Below are 20,991 nucleotides of genomic sequence, written 5' to 3' on the forward strand. Positions count from 1 at the left end.
AGTATGGTGCAAGAAGAAAAAAGAGTTGATGATTATAAATCAAGGTGACAAATTATTTTTCGTTGTTAAAGCAACACATTCTAATTTGTTGTGAAATTTCAAGGTATCTTAAATACGTGGAATATAAGATCATAAAATTTTTAATTTCATTTAATAATATAATAGTCATAAATTTGTTGTTATTTACTTACAAGAAAAATAAAAAATAGACAGCTATTATTGGAATAATTTGATTTTCAAATCAAAATAAATAATTTGAATTAATAAATTCATGAGACTTAATTTGTGTTTAATTCTTTTTTATTTTTTGGTATTTCCGCATCTTTTGTTTTAATTACATTTTTTAGGCTTATTATATATTCGGCCGACATTGGATGGCTTCAAATAATTGCCTTCTCAATAAGAATAATTAAATATGTAATTATTCAATTCATTCTAATACTTGTAATGAATTGTATAATTGTTTATGTCGTAGTTTATGATTACGTGGTCTCGATATATGATGTAGCTTAAATAAATTTTATTAAGATGAATTTGTTGGTTAGAATTAGGTCTCTCTTGCTCACTTTGCTGCTAGTAAGTAAAATTTTGGGCATTGAGTTACAAAGTTTTTTATTGGTTAGTAATTTTAAATAAGATGCCTCTTGGTTATTGAGCAGGTAATGAGAAATTGATTGCCCAATGTTGAGTTAGGGAAGTAATTAGGCGTTGAAAATATCCTTACGTCGATTACTAAATCTTTGAATCAAATAGAGATTTTACCTTTAACTAAAGATTTTCCTTGTTGACTTTCTAAACTTTTATTTATTACTTTTTTTTGTTGAGTTTTTTATTTGAATTTAGTTTTTGATTTTCTAAATTCCCTCTAATTTACTTTACTTGTTTTGAATTAAGAAATGAAATTACCATTCATCCTTTTCTTTTCTTCTTTGCTAAAAAAATATTATATTAAAATATAATAATAATGTGTATATAATATAAAATAGGATGTATACATCATTTTCTCTAATTTTTATATTATAGAACTATATCCGTATATGTTTCGTACACAATGTTGAATATGATTACTTTTAAAATATATATCAAATTCACATGGGTTAAAATGGTTTGCAAGAAAACATTAACTTTTAAACATTTTATGATAGGGTGAAAATTTAATTGAATTGAGTGAAATTTTTTTGAATTAGTTTAATTTGATTTGAATTTTTTCGAATCAAATCAAGTGAAATAAAATTCAAGCTGAGTAGGTCGAATAAATTTTTTCGAGTTAAATTAAAAAAATAAACCAACCATATTAAAATCTTGTTGGCGATATGACTAAATTCTAAGTTATAGAGCATAAATACCATATATATATGTATATTGAAAACTCTTCTAAAACAAAATAAAAAGAAAAACAAGATATGATATAATTTAATTATTTAAAGTATCAAATTTATTAAAATTGTCATAATTTGAGATCTAGAGCTCGAAAAAATGTGTTGCGGAACTAAAAGACAATTTTTCATTCAATGAGAGACAATTCAAGGGATCCCATCTGAAAGTGCGTTGAGTTCTAAAGTTGAAAAATGGCAATATTGCTAAATTTAATTTAATAAAGTTCATCCCATGTATCAAATTCTATTTAATGCTATTGTTTCTTGCCTGCAGTCTTATGTTTTGTGTACTTATCCTGGATTTCTGTTTTGCCTTTGTTTTCACCACTTGCCCATGTCGTGGTCCTTTTCTTCTTGTATACACTGTTTTTATTTGCTTTTTATAAATTTCTCACTCTCTTTAAAAAAAAAAAACAACTTAAATTACAATGTGCCACATTACTAATAGTCCAAGCACTTGAATTGAGGGTCTTATTGATGTGTTTAAAATATTGGAGTTCTTTCAATCATTCTTCTGATAGACTGCTTTCAAGATCCATGATTTTGTTCTTTTTAGTAAGCTTATATCTATTTCATATCCTAGAAGATCTAATGCCAGTACACAAACCAGAATCAATATTGCAAGTGGTAATTTCCAATTTATATTACAAATTTTCAACTAATAAATTAACAGTCCGATAAAATATGAAGAAACAAACCACCTGGGTAGGATTTGAAAGAGGCTATTCTTCGTTGTTCCCAGTCTATAAATACATCATCTGGCCTACATCTCCACAGCTCAAAAACCTGTTTGACCATTTCTGAAATCAGTAGAAAGTCATGGGTGTTTTCACTTACGAGTCTCAGGTTATTACAGCCATACCACCTGCCAAGATGTTCAAGGCTTGCGTTCTTGATGGTGACAATCTCATTCCCAAGATTCTTCCTCAGGCTTTTAAGATTATTGAGTACATTGAAGGCAATGGTGAGCCTGGTGGCATCAAGAAGGTCACCTTTGGAGAAGGTCAGCTCATTTATATAACTTTATACTTTGAATCATATACATATATGTACCTTAATTTTTAAGGGAGAAGGGTGAACATTATGTGTTTTTCTTCATGCAGGAAGCCAGTTCAAATACATGAAGCAGAAGGTTGAAGCAGTAGACAGAGAAAATATTGTATATATTTACAGTGTGATCGAAGGTGATGCGTTGATGAACAAGCTTGAGAAAATCACTTACGAGACGAAATTGGAGGCCTCTCCGGATGGGGGCTCTATGCAAAACTTGTAGCAAGTACTACACCGTTGGTGAGTTTGAGCTCAAGGAAGAGGGAATCAAGGCAGGCAAAGGAAAGTCATTGGGAATGTTCAAGGCCATTGAAGCCTACCTCCTGGCAAATCCTGATGCTTACTAAGATAGCATCATCCACTTCAATGAATATCACGTACGCTATTGGCCATTTTTCTCTTCTAGTTTTTAGTTTTGAATTTGGTGGTTCATATGAACTTCAGATTGCTAATAAAGAGTCACTAGCTTACTCTGATTACCGGGAAACTTGAGCTGAAATGCTGAAGCCTGTAATAAATAAATAAAAAGCATCCAGTTTATTTACCGAATCTATCAAGATTTATATATTGAATATTAACCGCAACGTATTGAATTTAGATTTTCAATTGATTCTGGTTTTACTTTATTTTAATCCCTAAGAATAAACAACAATCAAGCTTACCAACGAAGAACAATTTGTGAAACTAGAAAGCTAAACACCTGGAACTTTAGAACAAGAGCCTAAATTTCTTTTAATCAGAGCTGGTAAACTGATCCTAATTTGCCATTAACTTTGTACCTAGAAGTAATAGTTAAAAATTCTGTAACTGGAATTGGGGTGGAGTGCGCCGGATCCGAGCTATAGTGCAACGCCTGGGCTACGCTCGAGAGCCCCAGTAGCAAGCTACTGTTATAGAATCTCCCCGTTAAAAAATAAATTTAATATCGTGTGAGCCAATAGCCCACGTATCAGATTAAACTGATAAGAACAGATACTACACTTGATCTTAGCCAAAAGGCCGAGGAAGGTATGCATTTTATGTCAAGCATCGCGCTATTTAAAGCCTGCTTCTCGCCTCTTCTTACCCTCGCTCCCTGATGTGGGATCTTATGCAAAGGAGCAAGGCACCATCCCAGCAAAGATTTAGTTTCCGTTATTGCATCGGACAAACAAATTTAACATTGAAAGAAGCATGCTTAAGCTAATTAATTCAACAATAAAACCACTTTTCTAATGATCAAAACTTTTGAAAAACAAACGCTACAGATTATGGCTCTGCTCAAAGAAGCAGCAATTGGATTTTAGAATACAGATTATCTTGTGCCTTCATTAACTAAATTATTTTTCAAGATTTTTTATTTGGAACAAAATGGAAATTTCTCTGGAACCCGGTGGTGATCCCATATGGAACTAGATGATGGTGAGACGAGTAAGGAAGAATTTGGAAAAGCGGCAGGGGTTAAGAAAAAGGGTCAGCTTATTTTGAATATTGTAGAGCTGCTTATTTAAAAAAAAAACTTGCAATTTTAAGTGCATCTAACCATAACAAACTTTAGATAGAATTATTATGTTTTATTGCTCATAAGTAGATCTTTCACAGTCAAATATTTTGTTTTTAACTCTTTAATAGGGATGATGATAAAAGAAGATCACAAAGATAGTTACAGTCAATTCAATTTAATAACAAAAGTAATCGATAACTCAATCCATAGTGTATTATAATACATAGTGTATTATAATTTTTAAAAAAGTTATTTTAAAATAAAAATTAATCTAAAAAAAATCAAATATGAGTGAGCTAGATCAAGACCAAGTTTACCTTTTTTAAATTGAGTTTAGCTTGGACAAAAAATAAGCACATTTTTAAGTCGAACTGGACTCGAACTTGAAAATTTGGTCTAGATACTATACATAAACCGACCTAACCCATGATGTGAATAATAAATCCACCAATTTTTTTTGTGGCAACAATTTTTATTACCATCTTCCAATTGCCAAACCGTATTAAATGTGGCTATTAAAAATTATTATTACCATCTTCCAATTGTCAAGCTTTATTAAATGTACCTATTAACTTGAATCTCATGCAAACTAATATAAATACGGCTTAATTCTAAGCCAGGGACACTATTTTTTACGATTTCTCTGTGATGGAATCTTATCCAATGAAGAAAGTAAAATAGGAGTGTGAGTATATAAATAGCATATTAGTTTCTCGTTTCTTCCCACATCTCATACCCAAAAAGTATCAGTTCATAAATATTTGCGTTTAATCAAATTGTTTGTATAATTGGAAGAGAAAAATGGGTGTTTTTGCAAAAGAAGCAGAGGTTAGTACCCCACTCCCACCTGCCAAGGCGTTTAAGGGCTTTGCTGTTGATCTGGACACCCTAATGCCCAAGGTTGCCCCACAATCAATCAAGAGTGTGGAGCTCCTTCAAGGAGATGGTGGCCCTGGAACTATCAAGAAGAACACCTTTGCCGAAGGTAATTTAATTACTTGGTAAACTACTAAAAATTGAGACGTAGTTATATTAGTTATCTTCATATACCTACGTGCAAGTCTGACTTGGTTGATATCAAATGCAGGGTATGGATTCACATATGCGAAACACAGAGTCGATGTATTAGACAAAGACAACTCGTTATACACTTACGTTGTGATCGAAAGCGATTTTTTTAACAACGTGGTGGAGAAAATCAGCTACGAGACCAAGTTTGTAGCAGCAGCAGATGGAGGAACAAGTATTAAGATAACTACCACGTTTTACACCATTGGTGACATTCAGATCACTCCAGACCTAATGCTTCAAATCAAGGAAGCATCCGAGAAGCTAGCCCTTGTTTTGAAAGCTATTGAAAATTATGTGTTGGCAAATCCCGATTTCTGAAACTCTACTTTCATGGCGTTCAACGTCTAATGGTGAGGTTTGGATGATGTTTCATGTTTTGTCTTACCCAAAAACCGTGTTTGATTGCGTAATAAGTGATTTATCTCTCTAGATTTCATCATTTCTATTTCCATTGTAATAAGATTAGATTTCATCATTTCTATTTCCATTGTAATAAGAGTCTTCTGAGTCGTTTCAAAAATATATATTTTATGGTTCACGACAGTAACACTGTTATTATTTAATAGAAATAGGCAATGATTGGTTGAGTTAACAAGTACGTTAATTATGTTCTGTTGACATTACGTTGCAAAGTCAAATGGAAATACCAAAACAAGAAAAAAGAATTACAAATTGCCGCATTCCAAGCACATGATTTCAGGGTCTTATAATGAACATTATCCAAGGTGTCTAGATTCAGATCATGTTCACGAACCAAATTAGGCGATCACTTGTTTGACTTATAAACATCGTTGCCACAACTAACTACAACGATAAATTTATCCCTTGAGTGGATAAGTTAATTTTGTGCCCAAGCAGTTGTGCAAAACCTGGATAACGCTCGAGAACCCCAGTAGCCAGCTACTGTGATGTACTCGCCCACTGAAAAATTAAATTTAATATCGTGTGATCCAATGGATCACGTATTAGATATCAAACTGACAAGAACAGGTACTACACTTGATCTTAGCCAAAAGGCCGAGAAAGGTGGTATGCTTTCATTTATCAAGCATCGGCCAATTTAAAGCCTGCTTCTCGCCTGTTCTTTCGTACTCTTCCTGATGTGGGATTTATGCAAATCAGCTATAAAAGAGCTCAACAAGAAAACACACCACGAATAGGATTATGACTCTGCTCAACAAAAGGCTAAAATGACTTTTATAAAGTTGGTGAACTAAATAAATTATTATGTTAAAAAAAATCAATATTTGAATTAGGAGTGACTGTTCGATTGAATCGAGTTAAAAAGTTCGAGCTGACGAGTCTCATTTTATCATCCTAACTTGATATGAATTTTTTAATTGAATCGAGTAAAATGAAATTCGAGTCGAGTTGAATCGAATAAAATTGTTCGAGTTAAATTAAAAAAATTAAACATGTCAAATTAAAATTTTATTACAATATACAAATTCCATGTTACAACATATAAATTTGAAACCATATATTTTTGAAAACTCATTCAAAGCAAAATAAGAGGGAAAGGAAAGATACTTTAGTATGATAAACTTGAATCATTAATTTACTTATTAAGGTCTCAAAAATTATTATTTTAATTTTTTTATATTCTTTAGATTTTTTTTAATTTTTTTAATATTTTGGAATTTTTATAAATATTTTGAATTTTAAAATTTATTTTGAATTATTTTGTAATTATTGTTGGGAGAGACCAATTTGCTCATTTTCAAAATTGAAAAGGATCAAAGGTGTATTACACCAATATGCTATTTGAGTTATTCGAATGGTAAAATTTAACTCGATCGAACTTGAAACTCTAATTACTTATTCGAGTTTACTAAAAAAAACTGAATAACTCAATTCAATTAACTTGGAATTCAATTTTTTTTAGGCTCCGTTTGTTTGCTAGTAAAATGTTTTCTAGAAAATGATTTCTGGAAAATGATTTACTTTTCTGAAAATGATTTACTTTTCTAGTGTTTGGATAAAACCGTGTAAAATATTTTCTGCTGTTTGGCAGAATTCCTGAAAATATTTTCCGAAAAAGCTGTTTTTATATATATTAATAAATATATATATTAATAAATTTATATTTTAAATTATTTTTACATATATTGCAATAATTTATTTATAAATAAATTAGCTTAAATTTTTATAATTTCTAGACATGTTCTCTTTCATCTTTCATTGGTTCATTTACCTGCTCCACTCTTTAGTTCGAACTTCTTCCTCTCAAGTCTTCAATTAAACTCAAATTTGACTTGTTTCTTTAAGTTGGACTTTTGTAAATATGGAGATCCTTAAAAAAAATAGTTGATCAAAGATAAGATTGAGACAACCAATAGATAGGATTGAAGATCAAAGCTGAAAAGGATCTTGTTTAGGTCAACTCCTTACGGTAAATTTAAAACCATTTGTTTTTTAAACTCCAGAAATGATAAAAACATCACTGTTACAAAGACTTATAATTGTAACACAAAGGAATTTTATAAGATCTTTGAACATTTGATAAATCCTAACTTTTGATCATCAAAGATCAGTTTTGTTTAAATTAAACAAGTATTTGTACACTTAATTCTCCCTATGAAACATTTTTAAAACACTAGGGAAGAAAATTAGTATTTAGTTGCAGCCTAAGGCTTTGACTAGTATCCCCATGGATTGTTGCTTGCTCACTTCCATTGATCTCTGCACATCTCTGCTATACCATATTTTGCTCAGCAATATTTCAAACTCTTAAGATTAAAAAGACCTATCTTGTACTGTAATTGGAAATTCTTTTCGAAAGATTATCCATGTTAACTGAATAATCTATTAGGAAAAAGATATGATTGTAAACATACTTCCAACCAAGTTCTTTTTGAGCTTTTTCAGTGGAAGCATAAACAGCTGTAGCATCTCCTGGCCTTCTGGGGCATAGTTTAATGGGGATTTTCTGCAATATTTTTAGCAGCAACAGTTTTATATTAGCATAAGTGAGAGCGAGGCCAAGAGAGAATGTTGAATGGGAATTGACAAATAGATGTTGAATGGGAATTGACAAATAACATTAACCTTTTCAGAAGCTTTCTCAAAAGCAGCAACCATTTCAAGCATAGATGTACCACTGCCGGTTCCGAGGTTATAGGCAATGCAGCCTAGAATAAGAAGGAAATTGACAAAAGGAGCTAAAGGGAGAGAGAATCAGGTATAACAACCTGCTGAGATGAAAGTTAGCTTAAATTCCCTTTTGTAACCACACAAATCATATATTGGCCAAGTCTTAATTTCTTATTGGCCATTACTTTCAGCTGTTAGCTAAGGAGTTATTATCAAATACTGTACATGAACACACTCATATTCCCTTCTTTTCTTCTATTATTTTCTAACCTCTCTTCTCAATTTTTGATTAAATAACACAACCCAAGCTCCCTGATTTCTGATCTTTCTAAAATGTACAATAAACTAACATGGAAACAACATTCACTAACAAAGGAGCTTCCAGGAAATAATAGAAAAAAGATGAATAAACAATTAAACCCAAAACAAAATCTCTAATCAGAGTTCAATCCTAATAAAGTAAATAAAGGCAAAGAAGAAATAATAGAAAAAAAGATGAATCAACAATTAAACCCAAAATAAAATCTCTAATCAGAGCTCAATCCTAACAAAAGTAAATAAAGGCTAAGAAAATGATTTCTTTTATTTTTTTGCTGTAGAATTAAACCAATCTTGTTTATTTAGCAATAATTTCTTCAAGGGTTAACTACGATAAAGAAAACAAATGAAAGAAAAATTAAAGAAAAAATTCACTTTAAATACTAATAGTTGCGTCTAAGTTAGTGTGAGTCCAAGCTAAGATCAAGCAATCATTTAAACCCAACACTCAATATCCACATCATAACAAAAAACTGTAGCTCATACTGATCGGTTAAGACAAAGTTGAAACGAGGGGTTTCGATTTCTCTTTTAAAATAAATTCAACCATATAACTGATCACATCCCTCGGAGCCTGTCCAATTTTTTCTTCAACTTTCCACATCAACTTTCACAATCACAATTTCTCTTGAGGTGAGTGCATCAAGAATATTCATACATCCATAAGCAACAACTAAGGCAAACACTCAAAAATTCAATAAATAGGTAAAGTTATTTGGATTTTGGAGAAAATGGAATACAATCATCAAAGTAAAACAACAGGATCAATTCCATTCGTTTTCTAGTAAACTACAGTACTGCATGTTGTCTCAAATAAATGTGAGTTTACCTTGCTTCCTGACTCTTTAACAAAAGCTCCAGTACCCTTTGGCTTATCCTCTCTGTATAAAGTGTAAAAGCAGCATAAATATAGTTAAAAAAAAGTTAAAACAACTCCAGATGAGGATGTGAATTATAAAAAATATGTCAAACAACTCCAGATGTATTTTACATTAAAGTTTAAACAATTCCAATCACTACAAGGATGACAAGTATTTATCACTAAAGAGACAAAAAGAAGAAATGTTTTGCTACATATACCCCAAAAAATATGACATTATGATAGAACCAACTGAAAGCTTACTTTTTTGCATGATGATTTGGTTGACGTTGACTGCATGAATCATTTATGGAAGCAGATTTTTTCTCAAGCTGTTGATTAAGCTGCACCTCCAGATCTTCAACCTTCTTTTTCAGATTAATTATATCTGCCTCTGCTAGAGCTATGTCATTAAGATCTGCCTTTGTCTTCATAATAGTCGCAAGTTAAAATTTGATGCAAGTTAAAGATTAGGTGGATTACTTAAATCAGAGTCAGGCCATCGTATACCTTTTCGTCAATCTTAGCTGGAAGAACTGTGGGTTGTTCTTGAGATGAGTTAAGAACGGATTCCAAAGTTGCCCTCTTATCTCTCTCCCTTTGCAACTCTTCCTTTAATATTGCTACCTATTAAGTACAATCAAGAGCAACAATCAAGGTTCACGACGGTTAATTTATAAAGCAAATACAAATATTAAACTCCATATATTGCAAAAAAAAAACAAAAGAGCTTCACATTACAAACGTGCTTCTTTCTCAAGACATAGTTGACACCTTTGCAATGTCTTCTTTCATTTTTCCACACTGGCTTAGTTTGGTATTACCTTCAATCTGTATTAGAAAGATGACTTTGCTATGAAAATCTTCCATACAAGTCAAGATAATAATAATAATAAGTTTTCGAAAGGTGGATAGGTAGCAGAACCTCTTCTCTGAGTCTGTTTTGCAAGTCAGATTTTTCATCCTCAACTGTCTCAATTTCGAACCTAAAATAAGGCCAAATTGATAAATACAAAAAAGAAAATAGAGCTGTTATCAATATGAAGGGTCTGACTCTAATATTTTTGTTATTTCACTTTTAGCCATGTAAATTATGTTATGTGAAGGATAGATTCCATCATCCTAAACTTGAAAGAATACTTTAAAATATGCTTGCAAATTTTAGTTGGTATTGTGTCTTTGTAAGGTATATGAAAAATAACCAGGAAAACAAGTCGTTGCAGGCTAATTTATACAGGGCTTTTACATACAGATCATGGGAACATTGCTTACTCTTCTCCAAATGGGTAATTAATGGATTCTATAGAAAGGTTCTTCCTTGCCTGAAGAAGTAAACCCAATAAATTAATAATTAGAAAATCTGTATTACATGAAACAAAATGAAAAATCCCAGAGATACAATATAACCTTCAAAGCCTCATCAATCGAACAATAATAACAAAATTTCACCTATAATCGAAAAATATGGGGATATTTGGGAAATTACCTAAAAAAGAGCTTTCCCTGAGAAAGATGAAATAGCAGTGTGTATTGCCTGAGAAGAGCATATATATGCGACGAACTAAGGAAAAAGGGAAAAAATATAAGAAGTTCAAGAATGGAAGAATCAGAGAAATTTTACCTGGATGAAGGAGATGGAAAATGTCTTAGTGAGAAGAAATCGGTAAGACATTTTCCCCAAATTGCAAGTCATTTTACCCGTGTCTTGGAATCCATTTTCCAAGTGTAAAATATTTTCAAGCTGCCAAACACCGTAAAACCAGGAAAATATTTTCCAAAAATTTTTTTCCTAGCTTCCAAACGGAGCCTTAGTTGAATCAAGTTTTGCTCACACTACTTTGGCTTACGAAAATTGTAATTTCATTCAAGTAGGTTTGAGAAAATTTGATTCGACTTGAAAAAACGAATTCTATTTCGAATTTGAGTTAGTCAAATTGGGGTTTTTGGTTTTTCAAATCAACTTGAATAAGTGATTTAGTTTTTCAAGTTTGACACAAGTTGAATATTACAACTCAAATAACTCAAATTGTTGGGGATCGACCCGTATAAACAATAAGAAAGAAGGAATAGAGAAAATTGAACACACAAATTTACTTGGAAAAACTCCTCCAATCAAGAGGATAAAAAAACCATAGGAAAATGAGACTTCACTAATGAGCAAACAAACGAAAAGTACAAGATGGAGAAATTCAAAACAAACCTAACCCCGAATACAAAGTTCTCTTTGGCTAAAACACAAAATTCCCTTAAAGCTTTCTAAAACTCTCTCTTGATTTTCTCTCTAATGTTGTATTATTGTCCCTCGAATTTAAGGTTGTTATGGCCCTTTAAATAAGCTGAGATTAGAGTTCTACTATGATTTAAATATCTTTGAAATAATCAGAGTTTAACTAGAAAAAGTAACCCTGCTAAGAGTCTAATAAGTAGCTGCTTTAAGTTTGGAATTTGTCACATTGTCGTGGCATCCTAGGCTCCTTGTCATGATGTCATTTCTGCTTTGCCTCTGTTTCGAACGTTGTCGCGTCGTTGTGATGTCGTGTGATTCCTCGTCGCAATGTCGCCTCTGCTTTGACCAAAAATGCGAGACACACTCCACACAAATAACTCAAATAACTGAAATTAAAAATTGGTGTAAATACCTCTCGGTCCCTATCAATTTCAAAATTGAGCAAATTGGTCACTTATAAACAAAATTACAAAAAAACTTCAAAATAATCCTCAAAATTTCAAGCTATTTATTAAAAAATTCAAAATTCTATAAAAATCTATAACGCCCAAACCTGACCTAGACGTTATGGTCGAATCTTGAGGAACTACTTTAACTTGCTTGAAAACTCGAAAATTTACTTTGAAATCATGTGGTTAAAACAATGTTCACATTGATAAATCGTTTTCCAGTTTTAGGGAAAATTCTTGTTAATACCTTTATTTTATTACAAGAAAACATTAAATTGATTATAACGTTTTACAGCAGAATTTATTGAGCTATAAGGTTTTGAAATTTGTAGTTTAGTTTGCATCAAATCATTTCGCAGATCGAAATTTAATACTACTTAATTTGGAAAAGCATGCTAAAATGAAAGTAAAGTCTAAAACAATTTACAGTTCAAAAGTCTGAAAAGTCCAAATTAAACATAAAGTCTATTTAAACCATTTTATCGAAAGAATCCTATTCTGAGTTCCCGCATACCGTCTGCTCCTAGGTTTGCTGATTACCTGAGAGGATTAAACAAAAGGGTGAGTTGACGAGCCCAGTGTGAAACTTAACCCAACAAGTAAATCAAAAACATATAATTTAACTAATACATATGCAGTTGTAGTTCAAGTACAGAATCGAATGCATATTTAGATACAAAATCAGATGCATACTCATATAGATAATTAGATCCTACCCCCATCCGTTACACATCATCTCCATCCATCCCTACACACCAGTTAGGGTAATAAACATCCATCCATCCCCACACACCTATAAGTTAACGTATGTCATTTTTCAAAACAGTGCAAACAAGCCGCCAGGAATAGATAAGTGTGGTAATGCCACAAGAATAGATATGTGGTCTTAACCACCAGATAAGGAAAATTATTAAACTGTCAACACTTCCTTTATTTTTTCAATATCCCACCCCAATGCTTATGCCATACTAATTAGATATTACATACATACATGCTATACATGCTAAACACATCAGATTACAAAATCATGCTTCAGAAGTCATGTAAACAGAGACAGAATATTAGGTTTTATAACTATATATCATACATAACACATATCGAAGCCTACAAAGTGGCTAATCTTAAACACACTTCAAATACAACCATAACTAAATTTTACAAAAATTGGGCCCACACGCTTGTGTGGCCTACACGGTCTAATTGGCCTAACCTGTGTGGCCCACATGGCCCAAATAACCCAGTCTGTGTGGTTCACATGGTCTATCACATGGCCTGGCACATGGATGTGTGACGTCGGCAATCCACTTTTCAACTTCGTGTCGTTTGCTATTTTTCAATTTTTTCATTGCACACCTGGTCAGTTTTTGATGCAAATATAATAGGAAGAATTCCAGTACCTAAAAACGACATTCACCTAACGAATTAGCAAATGAAATGAGAATCGGTTAAGAGAATATAACCCTTGTTTCCTAAAATTCTAGCCAAAATAATGAGGCATTCGACCCAAAACAACCACAAGAACCCTCAATTTGGCATTTAAATGCTTACCCTTGAACAAACAACAACCTTACGAACCCTTAGCTTGTTGGAAGGTTAATTGCCTAGCGATCTTCACCTAGGAAACCCACACGATTAACAAATGAGGTTCATAGCAAACTAAAACGACAATTAGGTGTAAGGGAAAATTTAAAACCCTAACATAAAAGAACAATAATACTTACACCAATAATTAATTAATTACAATCAACTCTAATGAACACCATCGCACTAAATGACAGCAACACAAAAGCAATAACGCTAGCAAAAGGCAAAAACTAGAAGAATAAGAGAAAAAGAACAATAAAAGGAGAAGGAAAAATGATAGAGGAAAATGGAAGAAGCTTGGAACGTGAGAGAAAAGAGGGACTGAGGAAGTAAACGTCCGTTTTTGGGAGAAATTTGGCAAATTATTTTGGGATAATTTCAAAAAAAAATTAAATGAAACTAACCACCTCCCCACTAAATTTGGTACACTAACTTAATTAGTTTTCCCTTAAAATTAAAATTCCACCCAACTACTACAACACGCGAGGCACACTCATGGATAAGCAAAAATTATTTTTTTTAAACACGTAAGGATTTAAACACTAGACTAGAGGGTAAGCTGATGTCTTACCATTACACCAGCAGGCTCATTCTATCATCAGTTGAGCAAAAATAATATAAAAATCCAATATCCAAAGTTGGGTTAGGCAAAAATTAACAAAATTTTTAAAAAAAAAGGTACGAACCCCAAACCTTTCACACACTACTCACAACACTTAACCACTAAACTAGATCAATTCATTTTGATAATTTTTTTAACAATTCAAAAACTAAAATTTTGGGGTATTACAAAATCATAGTAAAATATTAAATTAAAAAATTACATAAGTTTCTAAAAAATTATATAAAAAGTTAAATAATAATAACAAATCCAAATGAAAAATTTGAGCCTTAAACAATTAACTTACAGAGTAAAGTTTATGATACTAAATTTTTCTTCTTTTTTTCTATTATTTTGTTTTAAAAGAGTTTTCAAATATATATGGGCTTAAATTTATATGCTCTAGCTTGGAATTAGTCATATTGTCAACAAGGATTTAATTTGTCATTTTAATTCTTAGAATTTAACTTAAAAAAAATTTCAACTTGACTCAACTTAAATTTTGTTAATGAATCAACAAAACATTAATCTTGTCAAGGAAATTCAAGCTAAGAATGAAATCATAATTATTTAAATAAATTACCTCAAAGTCTTTCTTGCCTTTTCATTGGCCAACCTGTAACTTAACTTCTTGTGTTACTCCCACAGTTGAGACCTTTTTCGAATTAACAGTCTTGATCTTTTTAGTTGATTTGCTAATTGAGTAACTAAGTTTACCCATAACTTTCTTCGATATGAACAAATTAGATGCCCCCGTATCGACAAGAGCACTTCTCTTTCGACTGGCAATGTCGGTGTCCATAAATATCAACCCTTTCTGCTTGCAATTCCTCTTCACTTTCGAAAAACTTAGTATCATTGATCCAAGCCTCAACTCCCCTTCCTCATCAAGCTCTACTTTCTCTATTTTACTAATCGCGGATATCTTAGATCGCTCTGGACAATCCTATTGGATTTGGTTCCCTAAGTGTAGTATATTCATTTTGTATACTTGTATTTTGCAAACAAACTAGTTTAATAATATCCATTAATTACATTATACCCTTTTTATTTTGTCCTCAATGGTTTTTACACTCAAAGAAAAATGGAAGCAAATATTGGCTCACTAGTTATCTAATGTTTAACTAATATTAAGCGGTATTATGTGGTCGGATCATAATATGAAAAGACAACTTGTACTGGTAGATTAACTTAAACATGTCCTTAGTTTAATCGAAACTAAGCAACCCAATTGAAAGACTAATATGTTGTCTATCAAGTTCAAGTGGAGAGATATTTTGTCTTGATCATCAAAGTGGATGACTCCCAGAAAATAAAGACATAGATGTGGCTGACTAGATTGATATTACATTGGACAAGACTCATATAGAATAGATCCTAGATCCATTTATGAATTTATTCACTTGTGACGTTCATAGTGTGACATATATTAATCTTAAGTGGATGATAAACTATGTATGTATGATTCGTATTCTTTAATGTAAGTAAAAGCCTGAGTTCAAATAGATAAAGAACCAAATGTGTTGGATAGACGACTTCTGCAGTATATAACATCATTCACAATAGTGAAATTCATAACCCAAGAAATGGGTAAATGATATTCTCTCACATTACATGATAAATAATGTGTAACATCTCGAATTAGGGCTTAAACAAAAAAGTGATTTTGAAACCACAAATCTGAGTTAGAAATATTTCTATCAATAAATTTTTAAGGTCTACTGTGTGATCTAATAACTGTGTCAAAATATCAACGAGAAATTTTACCGATAAGGTGTCCAATTGAGTTATTAGGACTAAATTGCAATAAGTGAAAAACATGTGTTCTAGTTAATTTATGGGGCCTAAATGTGATGGGATTTGAAATTGAAGTCCTTAGTTAGCAATTAAACCATTATATGTTGTTATGGACAAAAATGTACATAGGATGGATAAATATCAAGGTTTTAATGGAAGGGCATTTTGGTCCATTGGTTATTAAAAGAATTAAAAGGGAAAAATAGTAAAAAATTATGTCCATCTTCATCCTCCTTGGCTGAAAATCACAAGAAACCATAGCTAGGGTTTCTTTCATCTTTCAAGCTCAAAGTAAGTGCATCCTAGCCCTATTTTTAAAGTTCTTTATATTTTTGAAATCCTCGTAGCTCAATTTAGTTGTTTCTACCCTTAATTTTAACTAGGGTTCATGTTAAAAAATATATCCATGAATGGCATGCTTGTTCTTTGATGTCTAATGGAAGAATATGGAGGTTTGAGGTGTGATAAACAACTTTTACCAGGTGGTTTTTGGTGAAATTGATAAAAAAGACCTAATTGTAAAAGTTGTAAAAACTATGTGTAAATGTGTGAATAAATGAAAAATGTGGGTTGGAATAAGAGAGAAAATGATTCTGCTAGGCTGAATAATGAGAGAAAAATGGGTACTTTTCATTTTACGAGCCTAAGGGCAAAATTATAATTTTACCATAGTGTTATTTTTTGGACTGAATTGAATAGTGTGTGTATTAAAAGAGTTAAATGTGTTATTTTAGATCAAGAGAAACGAGGAATAGACCTTGTCCGAGTAAAAGGCAAGGTTGTGGATTAAATCGCAAATAGTCACATTTTGCACTGAGGTAAGTTGTCTGTAAGTAATTCAACAATTCCATTATTATTGCATTTAATAATTGATATTCTATGATATATGTATGATTTCCCTAATGAAATTAGCTCATGACGATTTAATGAAAGTTTGGTGATAGCCTTATATCTCGGAAGTCCCGGTTGAAGTCCCGGTTGACCTTGAGGAATGCTTAGGATTCAGATATCATGGCATCGGCATTGATATGAGAGCCAGTGTAAGACCATGTCTGGGACATGGCATTGGCGTTGATACGTATTGTAACACCCCCTACCCGTATCCATTGCCGGAATAGGGTACGAGGCATTACCGGAGTTTACTGAACATTTTTAGATAATTCTGAGTCATTTATTATTCATATTTTAGAAATAATCATAACGTCTCTCTATTGGGCCCTCGAAGCCCCAAACATACATTAGAAACCAACCGGAATTAAATCGGGATTATAAAAAAATTTCGCAAAATCTTAAATTTTATTTTCATCTAAGTACTTACTATTTCAATGCTCCTTATAATTAAACATGTTACCGTTCAATCAATAGTTTGGCACTTGTCTAAGCGTCAAACAACATCATTGTTAGTATACTTGCACACATTTCATCTAAATTCAACATTGATATACTTATTTTCTCTACATATCGCACTTGAGTTTAATAATAGTCTCAACTTACATAATTTCCTTGTATCAACATATCAAAGATAATCATATATGTACATGTCATGAAACATATCATGCTCTTACTGTTTCTTCATAAGCATATATCATTCATTTCATTATATCAATATTTCATGCTCCATCATTTCCATATATTTTATGTATATTTATTCCGGTAATAGTTTATATCAAACTTGACATAAATTATATTCCATGTACTTATACTTATTTTGTTTATTTATCTTCATAATTATTCCATACAACTATTTTGTACATATATTTCCATATGACCAGTTCTTGTAAACATTTCACACAACCATTTCATATAACCATTCGTCATCTGATAAGTATTACCTGAATATTAATTGTTCAATAGATGTCATCGCGTCTCCCATCCACGGTCTTATTTATCTTTGACATGATGCCATAGTGTCTTTCAACTATGGTCTTACTCATTCATTTTCTGTCATGTTGCCATGGTATCTTTCAACCATGGTCTTATTCTTTTCATGTCACGTTGCCATGGTATCTTTCAACCATGGTCTTATTCATTTCATATCAGGTTGCCATGGTATCTTTCAACCATGGTCTTATTCTTTTCATGTCACGTTGCCGTGGTATCTTTCAACCATGGTCTTATTCATTTCATATCACGTTGCCATGGTATCTTTCAATCATGGTCTTACACATTTCATATCAGAGAGCACACTCCCGTGAACCTCATCCTTACAATGGGATTACCAGTCCAGGCTAAATCCCCTGCAATGACAATTACTCTAATGAGCTTGGATCTGAATTACCAGTCCAGGCTAAATTCAGACCCTAATTCGGATTACCCGTCTGGGCTAAATCCATTTTACACGTATTCTTCGGGAGGACTGTATCAGAATAGGATCACCCATCCGGGCTAGATCCTTTTTACCGTCAATTCCTTTTCAGAGATCCATCGAATTTTCCTTTCATTCAACCGGGCTTTATTTTCAATTTATATCGAGTATTAGCAATATTTCATCAATTATCATGAATTGAACATTCAAATCATATTTTTATCACATAACCACATATTTCAAGTATTCAAAATACAATTCAAGTTACACAAACTTACCTCATTGCTTGTTTGTGTTTATAATTTCATTAATCCGATATCTTTTATTTTCCACGATCAAGTCTCATTTTTGAGTCGTCCGGATCTTTATAAATAAATTTGATCATCATTTTCATTCATTTCATATTCTAATGCATTTAATTAATGCTCTAGGAAAAATTACCATTTTGCCCCTAAACTTTTAATTAATGACGATTTCATCCTTAGGGTCAGGAAAATAAAATTCTTGCAATTTAATCCTTATTTCTAGATATTATTCACATACATATTGATAACAATCCATGAATTCTATAAAATATCAGAATTTTCCATAATTTTAACACTTTTCAATTTAATCCCTAAAACATGTTTTCCCCCGATCTTGAACTAAATTAATAATTTCATTCAATTTTGTAATTTAAATAATAAAATAATCAATTTCATGCAATTTGGTCATTTCTGACATTTTTACAAAATTACCCATAAAGTTTTACTTTTATTCAATTTAGTCCCTGAGCCTAAAACATGCAAATTAGCCATGCTAGATGAATATTCATACATATTTTTCCTCCTCATCCTCTCCATTCCACATCCTTAGTGTATATAACACACTTGTAAGTAACATTATCTATAATTTTTATTATTTACTTTTATGAATATTCAAGCTGTCCATCTGTGTCATAGTCACTAAATTATTTATAACTCGAGCTACAGAACTCCAAATTAATATCCGTTAATTTTACCTGAAACTAGACTCATATATCTTCTTACCATAAAATTTTCAGAATTTTTAGTTTAGCCATTAGGTACAGTTTATTCTTTAAATTCACCCCTATTCTGCTGTCTGACAGTTCCGACCCTTCTTCACTAAAAATTAATTATCTCACAGTACAGAACTCAGATAATATTCCTATTGATTTCTCTTGAAAATAGACTCATTATGAATTCTAAAAATATAACTTTAAGCCTCTAGTTATTTTTCTTCAATTTTTGGTGATTTTTCAAAGTTAGAACAAGGGAACCCAAATTCATTCTGACCTTGTCTCACAAAATTCATTATATCTCATAATTTACAATTCAATTGCTACACCTTTTCTTCTATAAGAAACTAGACTCAATAAGCTTTAATTCCATATTTTATTAATCCTCTAATTCAATTTCTACAATTTTTGGTGATTTTTCAAACTTAGACTACTGCTGCTGTCCAAAGTAGTCTTAGTGGAAAATGTTGCTTATCACATTTCGGACTATCACTCATATTTCTGAGGTTACATTGAAATTGAAATTAAAAGTAGAAAATCAACATTTTGCACTAAGACTATTTTGGACAGCAGTAGTAGTCTAAGTTTGAAAAATCAGCAAAAATTGTAGAAATTGAATTAGAGGATTAATAAAATATGAAATTAAAGCTTATTGAGTCTAGTTTCTTATAGAGGAAACGGTGTAAGCAATTGAATTGTAAATTATGAGATATAATGAATTTTGTGAGACAAGGTCAGAATGAATTCGGGTTCCCCTGTTCTGACTTTGAAAAATCACCAAAAATTGAAGAAAAATAATTAGAGGCTTAAAGTTATATTTTTAGAATTCATAATGAGTCTATTTTCAGGAGAAATCAATGGGAATATTATCCGAGTTCTGTACTGTGAGATAATTAATTTTTAGTGAAGAAGGGTCCGAACTGTCACGTATGCCCGTGTAAGACCATATTTGGAATATGGCATCGGCGTCAGTATGTGATTTCATGTAAGACCATATCCGGGATATGGCGTTGATATGAGATTTCATGTAAGACCATGTCTAGGACATGGCATCGTTATGAGGTCCCGTGTAAGACCATGTCTGGGACATGGCATCGGTACCGACATGAGACTTCATATAAGACAATATCTGGGATATGGCATCGATATGTAGGCCCATATAAGACCATGTCAGCGACATGGCTTTAGCAGTCTATTTGGTGTATGATGATTTCGAATGTCCTTTAGTATTCAGGGTAATCTAACAGGCCATTCAAGATTACGATTAAGAAGTGAGGAAGATTAGGTAAGAATGTATAGTACAGGTATGTACGTAAACCTCATGAGTATTGGACTCGATTCGTGTTTGGAAATTGGTATGGGTATGAAAGAGTAAGATAAGCTTGATGTTCAAATACACTTATTATCAATTCTCAATATGTTCATTATATGTAATATGATATAGCGGTGATGAATGGATAGTATGTTTAATCCATGAGTTCCATGACTTATGTTGTTTATTATTTGCACATGACTTACTAAGCTATATGCTTACCTCTTTCTCTCTTTTCCTTTTTCTTTTAGCATCGTCAAGCTAGCTCGGGGATCGTGAACGTCAGAGCTCAAGTCACACTATCAACAAATCTTCTGGGGTATAATTGGCTTATTACATTTAAGTATGACATGTGTAGGGGACTTAATATTTTGTTATATGTGTCATATTGGTTAGTCAAAGTGATGGCTCATTTTGGTATATTATTCCATTTTGTATATGGCCATGA

General features: G+C 31.9%; 2 protein-coding genes, 1 long non-coding RNA gene, 2 other non-coding genes and 1 pseudogene across 9 annotated transcripts; 2 read left to right on the forward strand and 4 right to left on the reverse strand.

The window, feature by feature from the left end:
• The first annotated feature begins 1,827 nt into the window (after positions 1-1,827).
• On the forward strand, positions 1,828-3,208 carry LOC107933217 (major allergen Pru av 1-like; annotated as a pseudogene).
• A 36-nt stretch (positions 3,209-3,244) lies between these two features.
• Positions 3,245-3,438, reverse strand: LOC121216769 (U2 spliceosomal RNA). The gene has a single exon (XR_005912953.1). It is a non-coding gene; the product is annotated as a U2 spliceosomal RNA (small nuclear RNA).
• A 1,057-nt stretch (positions 3,439-4,495) lies between these two features.
• Positions 4,496-5,523, forward strand: LOC107933204 (major allergen Pru ar 1). The gene is made up of 2 exons (XM_016865369.2): positions 4,496-4,894; positions 4,997-5,523. The coding sequence occupies exons 1-2, from the start codon at positions 4,711-4,713 to the stop codon at positions 5,296-5,298; spliced, it is 486 nt and encodes a 161-aa protein (XP_016720858.1). The 5' UTR covers positions 4,496-4,710; the 3' UTR covers positions 5,299-5,523.
• Positions 5,524-5,813: 290 nt separating this feature from the next.
• Positions 5,814-6,010, reverse strand: LOC121216822 (U2 spliceosomal RNA). Its single transcript, XR_005913035.1, has one exon. It is a non-coding gene; the product is annotated as a U2 spliceosomal RNA (small nuclear RNA).
• A 1,399-nt stretch (positions 6,011-7,409) lies between these two features.
• Positions 7,410-11,119, reverse strand: LOC107933191 (rho GTPase-activating protein REN1). Of its 5 annotated transcripts, none has more exons than XM_016865359.2 (11): positions 10,872-11,047; positions 10,737-10,784; positions 10,523-10,572; positions 10,176-10,236; positions 10,025-10,081; positions 9,761-9,877; positions 9,515-9,678; positions 9,221-9,272; positions 8,029-8,111; positions 7,818-7,909; positions 7,410-7,692 (listed from the first exon to the last, which is right to left on the reverse strand). In XM_016865359.2, exons 5-11 carry the CDS (start codon positions 10,043-10,045, stop codon positions 7,676-7,678), a joined length of 546 nt encoding a protein of 181 aa, XP_016720848.1. In that variant the 5' UTR covers positions 10,046-10,081; positions 10,176-10,236; positions 10,523-10,572; positions 10,737-10,784; positions 10,872-11,047; the 3' UTR covers positions 7,410-7,675. The 5 variants fall into 5 exon arrangements, 4 of the variants coding, with proteins under 4 accessions (XP_016720848.1, XP_016720847.1, XP_016720845.1 ...); XM_016865358.2 differs by having other exon boundaries at positions 7,410-7,672; positions 10,872-11,046; XM_016865356.2 differs by having other exon boundaries at positions 7,410-7,909; positions 10,872-11,046.
• An 825-nt stretch (positions 11,120-11,944) lies between these two features.
• Positions 11,945-13,850, reverse strand: LOC121215440 (uncharacterized). The gene is made up of 4 exons (XR_005911257.1): positions 13,648-13,850; positions 13,475-13,541; positions 13,137-13,323; positions 11,945-12,466 (listed from the first exon to the last, which is right to left on the reverse strand). It is a non-coding gene; the product is annotated as an uncharacterized lncRNA (long non-coding RNA).
• Positions 13,851-20,991: the final 7,141 nt, after the last annotated feature.

This window comes from Gossypium hirsutum, chromosome A02 (genome assembly GCF_007990345.1).
Source record: "Gossypium hirsutum isolate 1008001.06 chromosome A02, Gossypium_hirsutum_v2.1, whole genome shotgun sequence".
Taxonomy (NCBI): Eukaryota; Viridiplantae; Streptophyta; class Magnoliopsida; order Malvales; family Malvaceae; genus Gossypium; species Gossypium hirsutum.

What these genes read in the sequence shown, in the direction of transcription:
- LOC107933204 (XM_016865369.2), top strand. Translation starts at nt 4,711, where the DNA reads ATGGGTGTTTTTGCAAAAGAAGCAGAGGTTAGTACCCCACTCCCACCT. An exon ending in GAAGAACACCTTTGCCGAAG is followed by an intron (nt 4,895 to 4,996) that starts GTAATTTAATTA and finishes TATCAAATGCAG; the next exon opens with GGTATGGATTCACATATGCG.
- LOC107933191 (XM_016865356.2), bottom strand. Translation starts at nt 10,045, where the DNA reads ATGAAAGAAGACATTGCAAAG. An exon ending in TGAAAGAAGACATTGCAAAG is followed by an intron (nt 9,878 to 10,024) that starts GTGTCAACTATG and finishes TGTACTTAATAG; the next exon opens with GTAGCAATATTAAAGGAAGA. An exon ending in TTAAAGAGTCAGGAAGCAAG is followed by an intron (nt 8,112 to 9,220) that starts GTAAACTCACAT and finishes TTCTTATTCTAG; the next exon opens with GCTGCATTGCCTATAACCTC.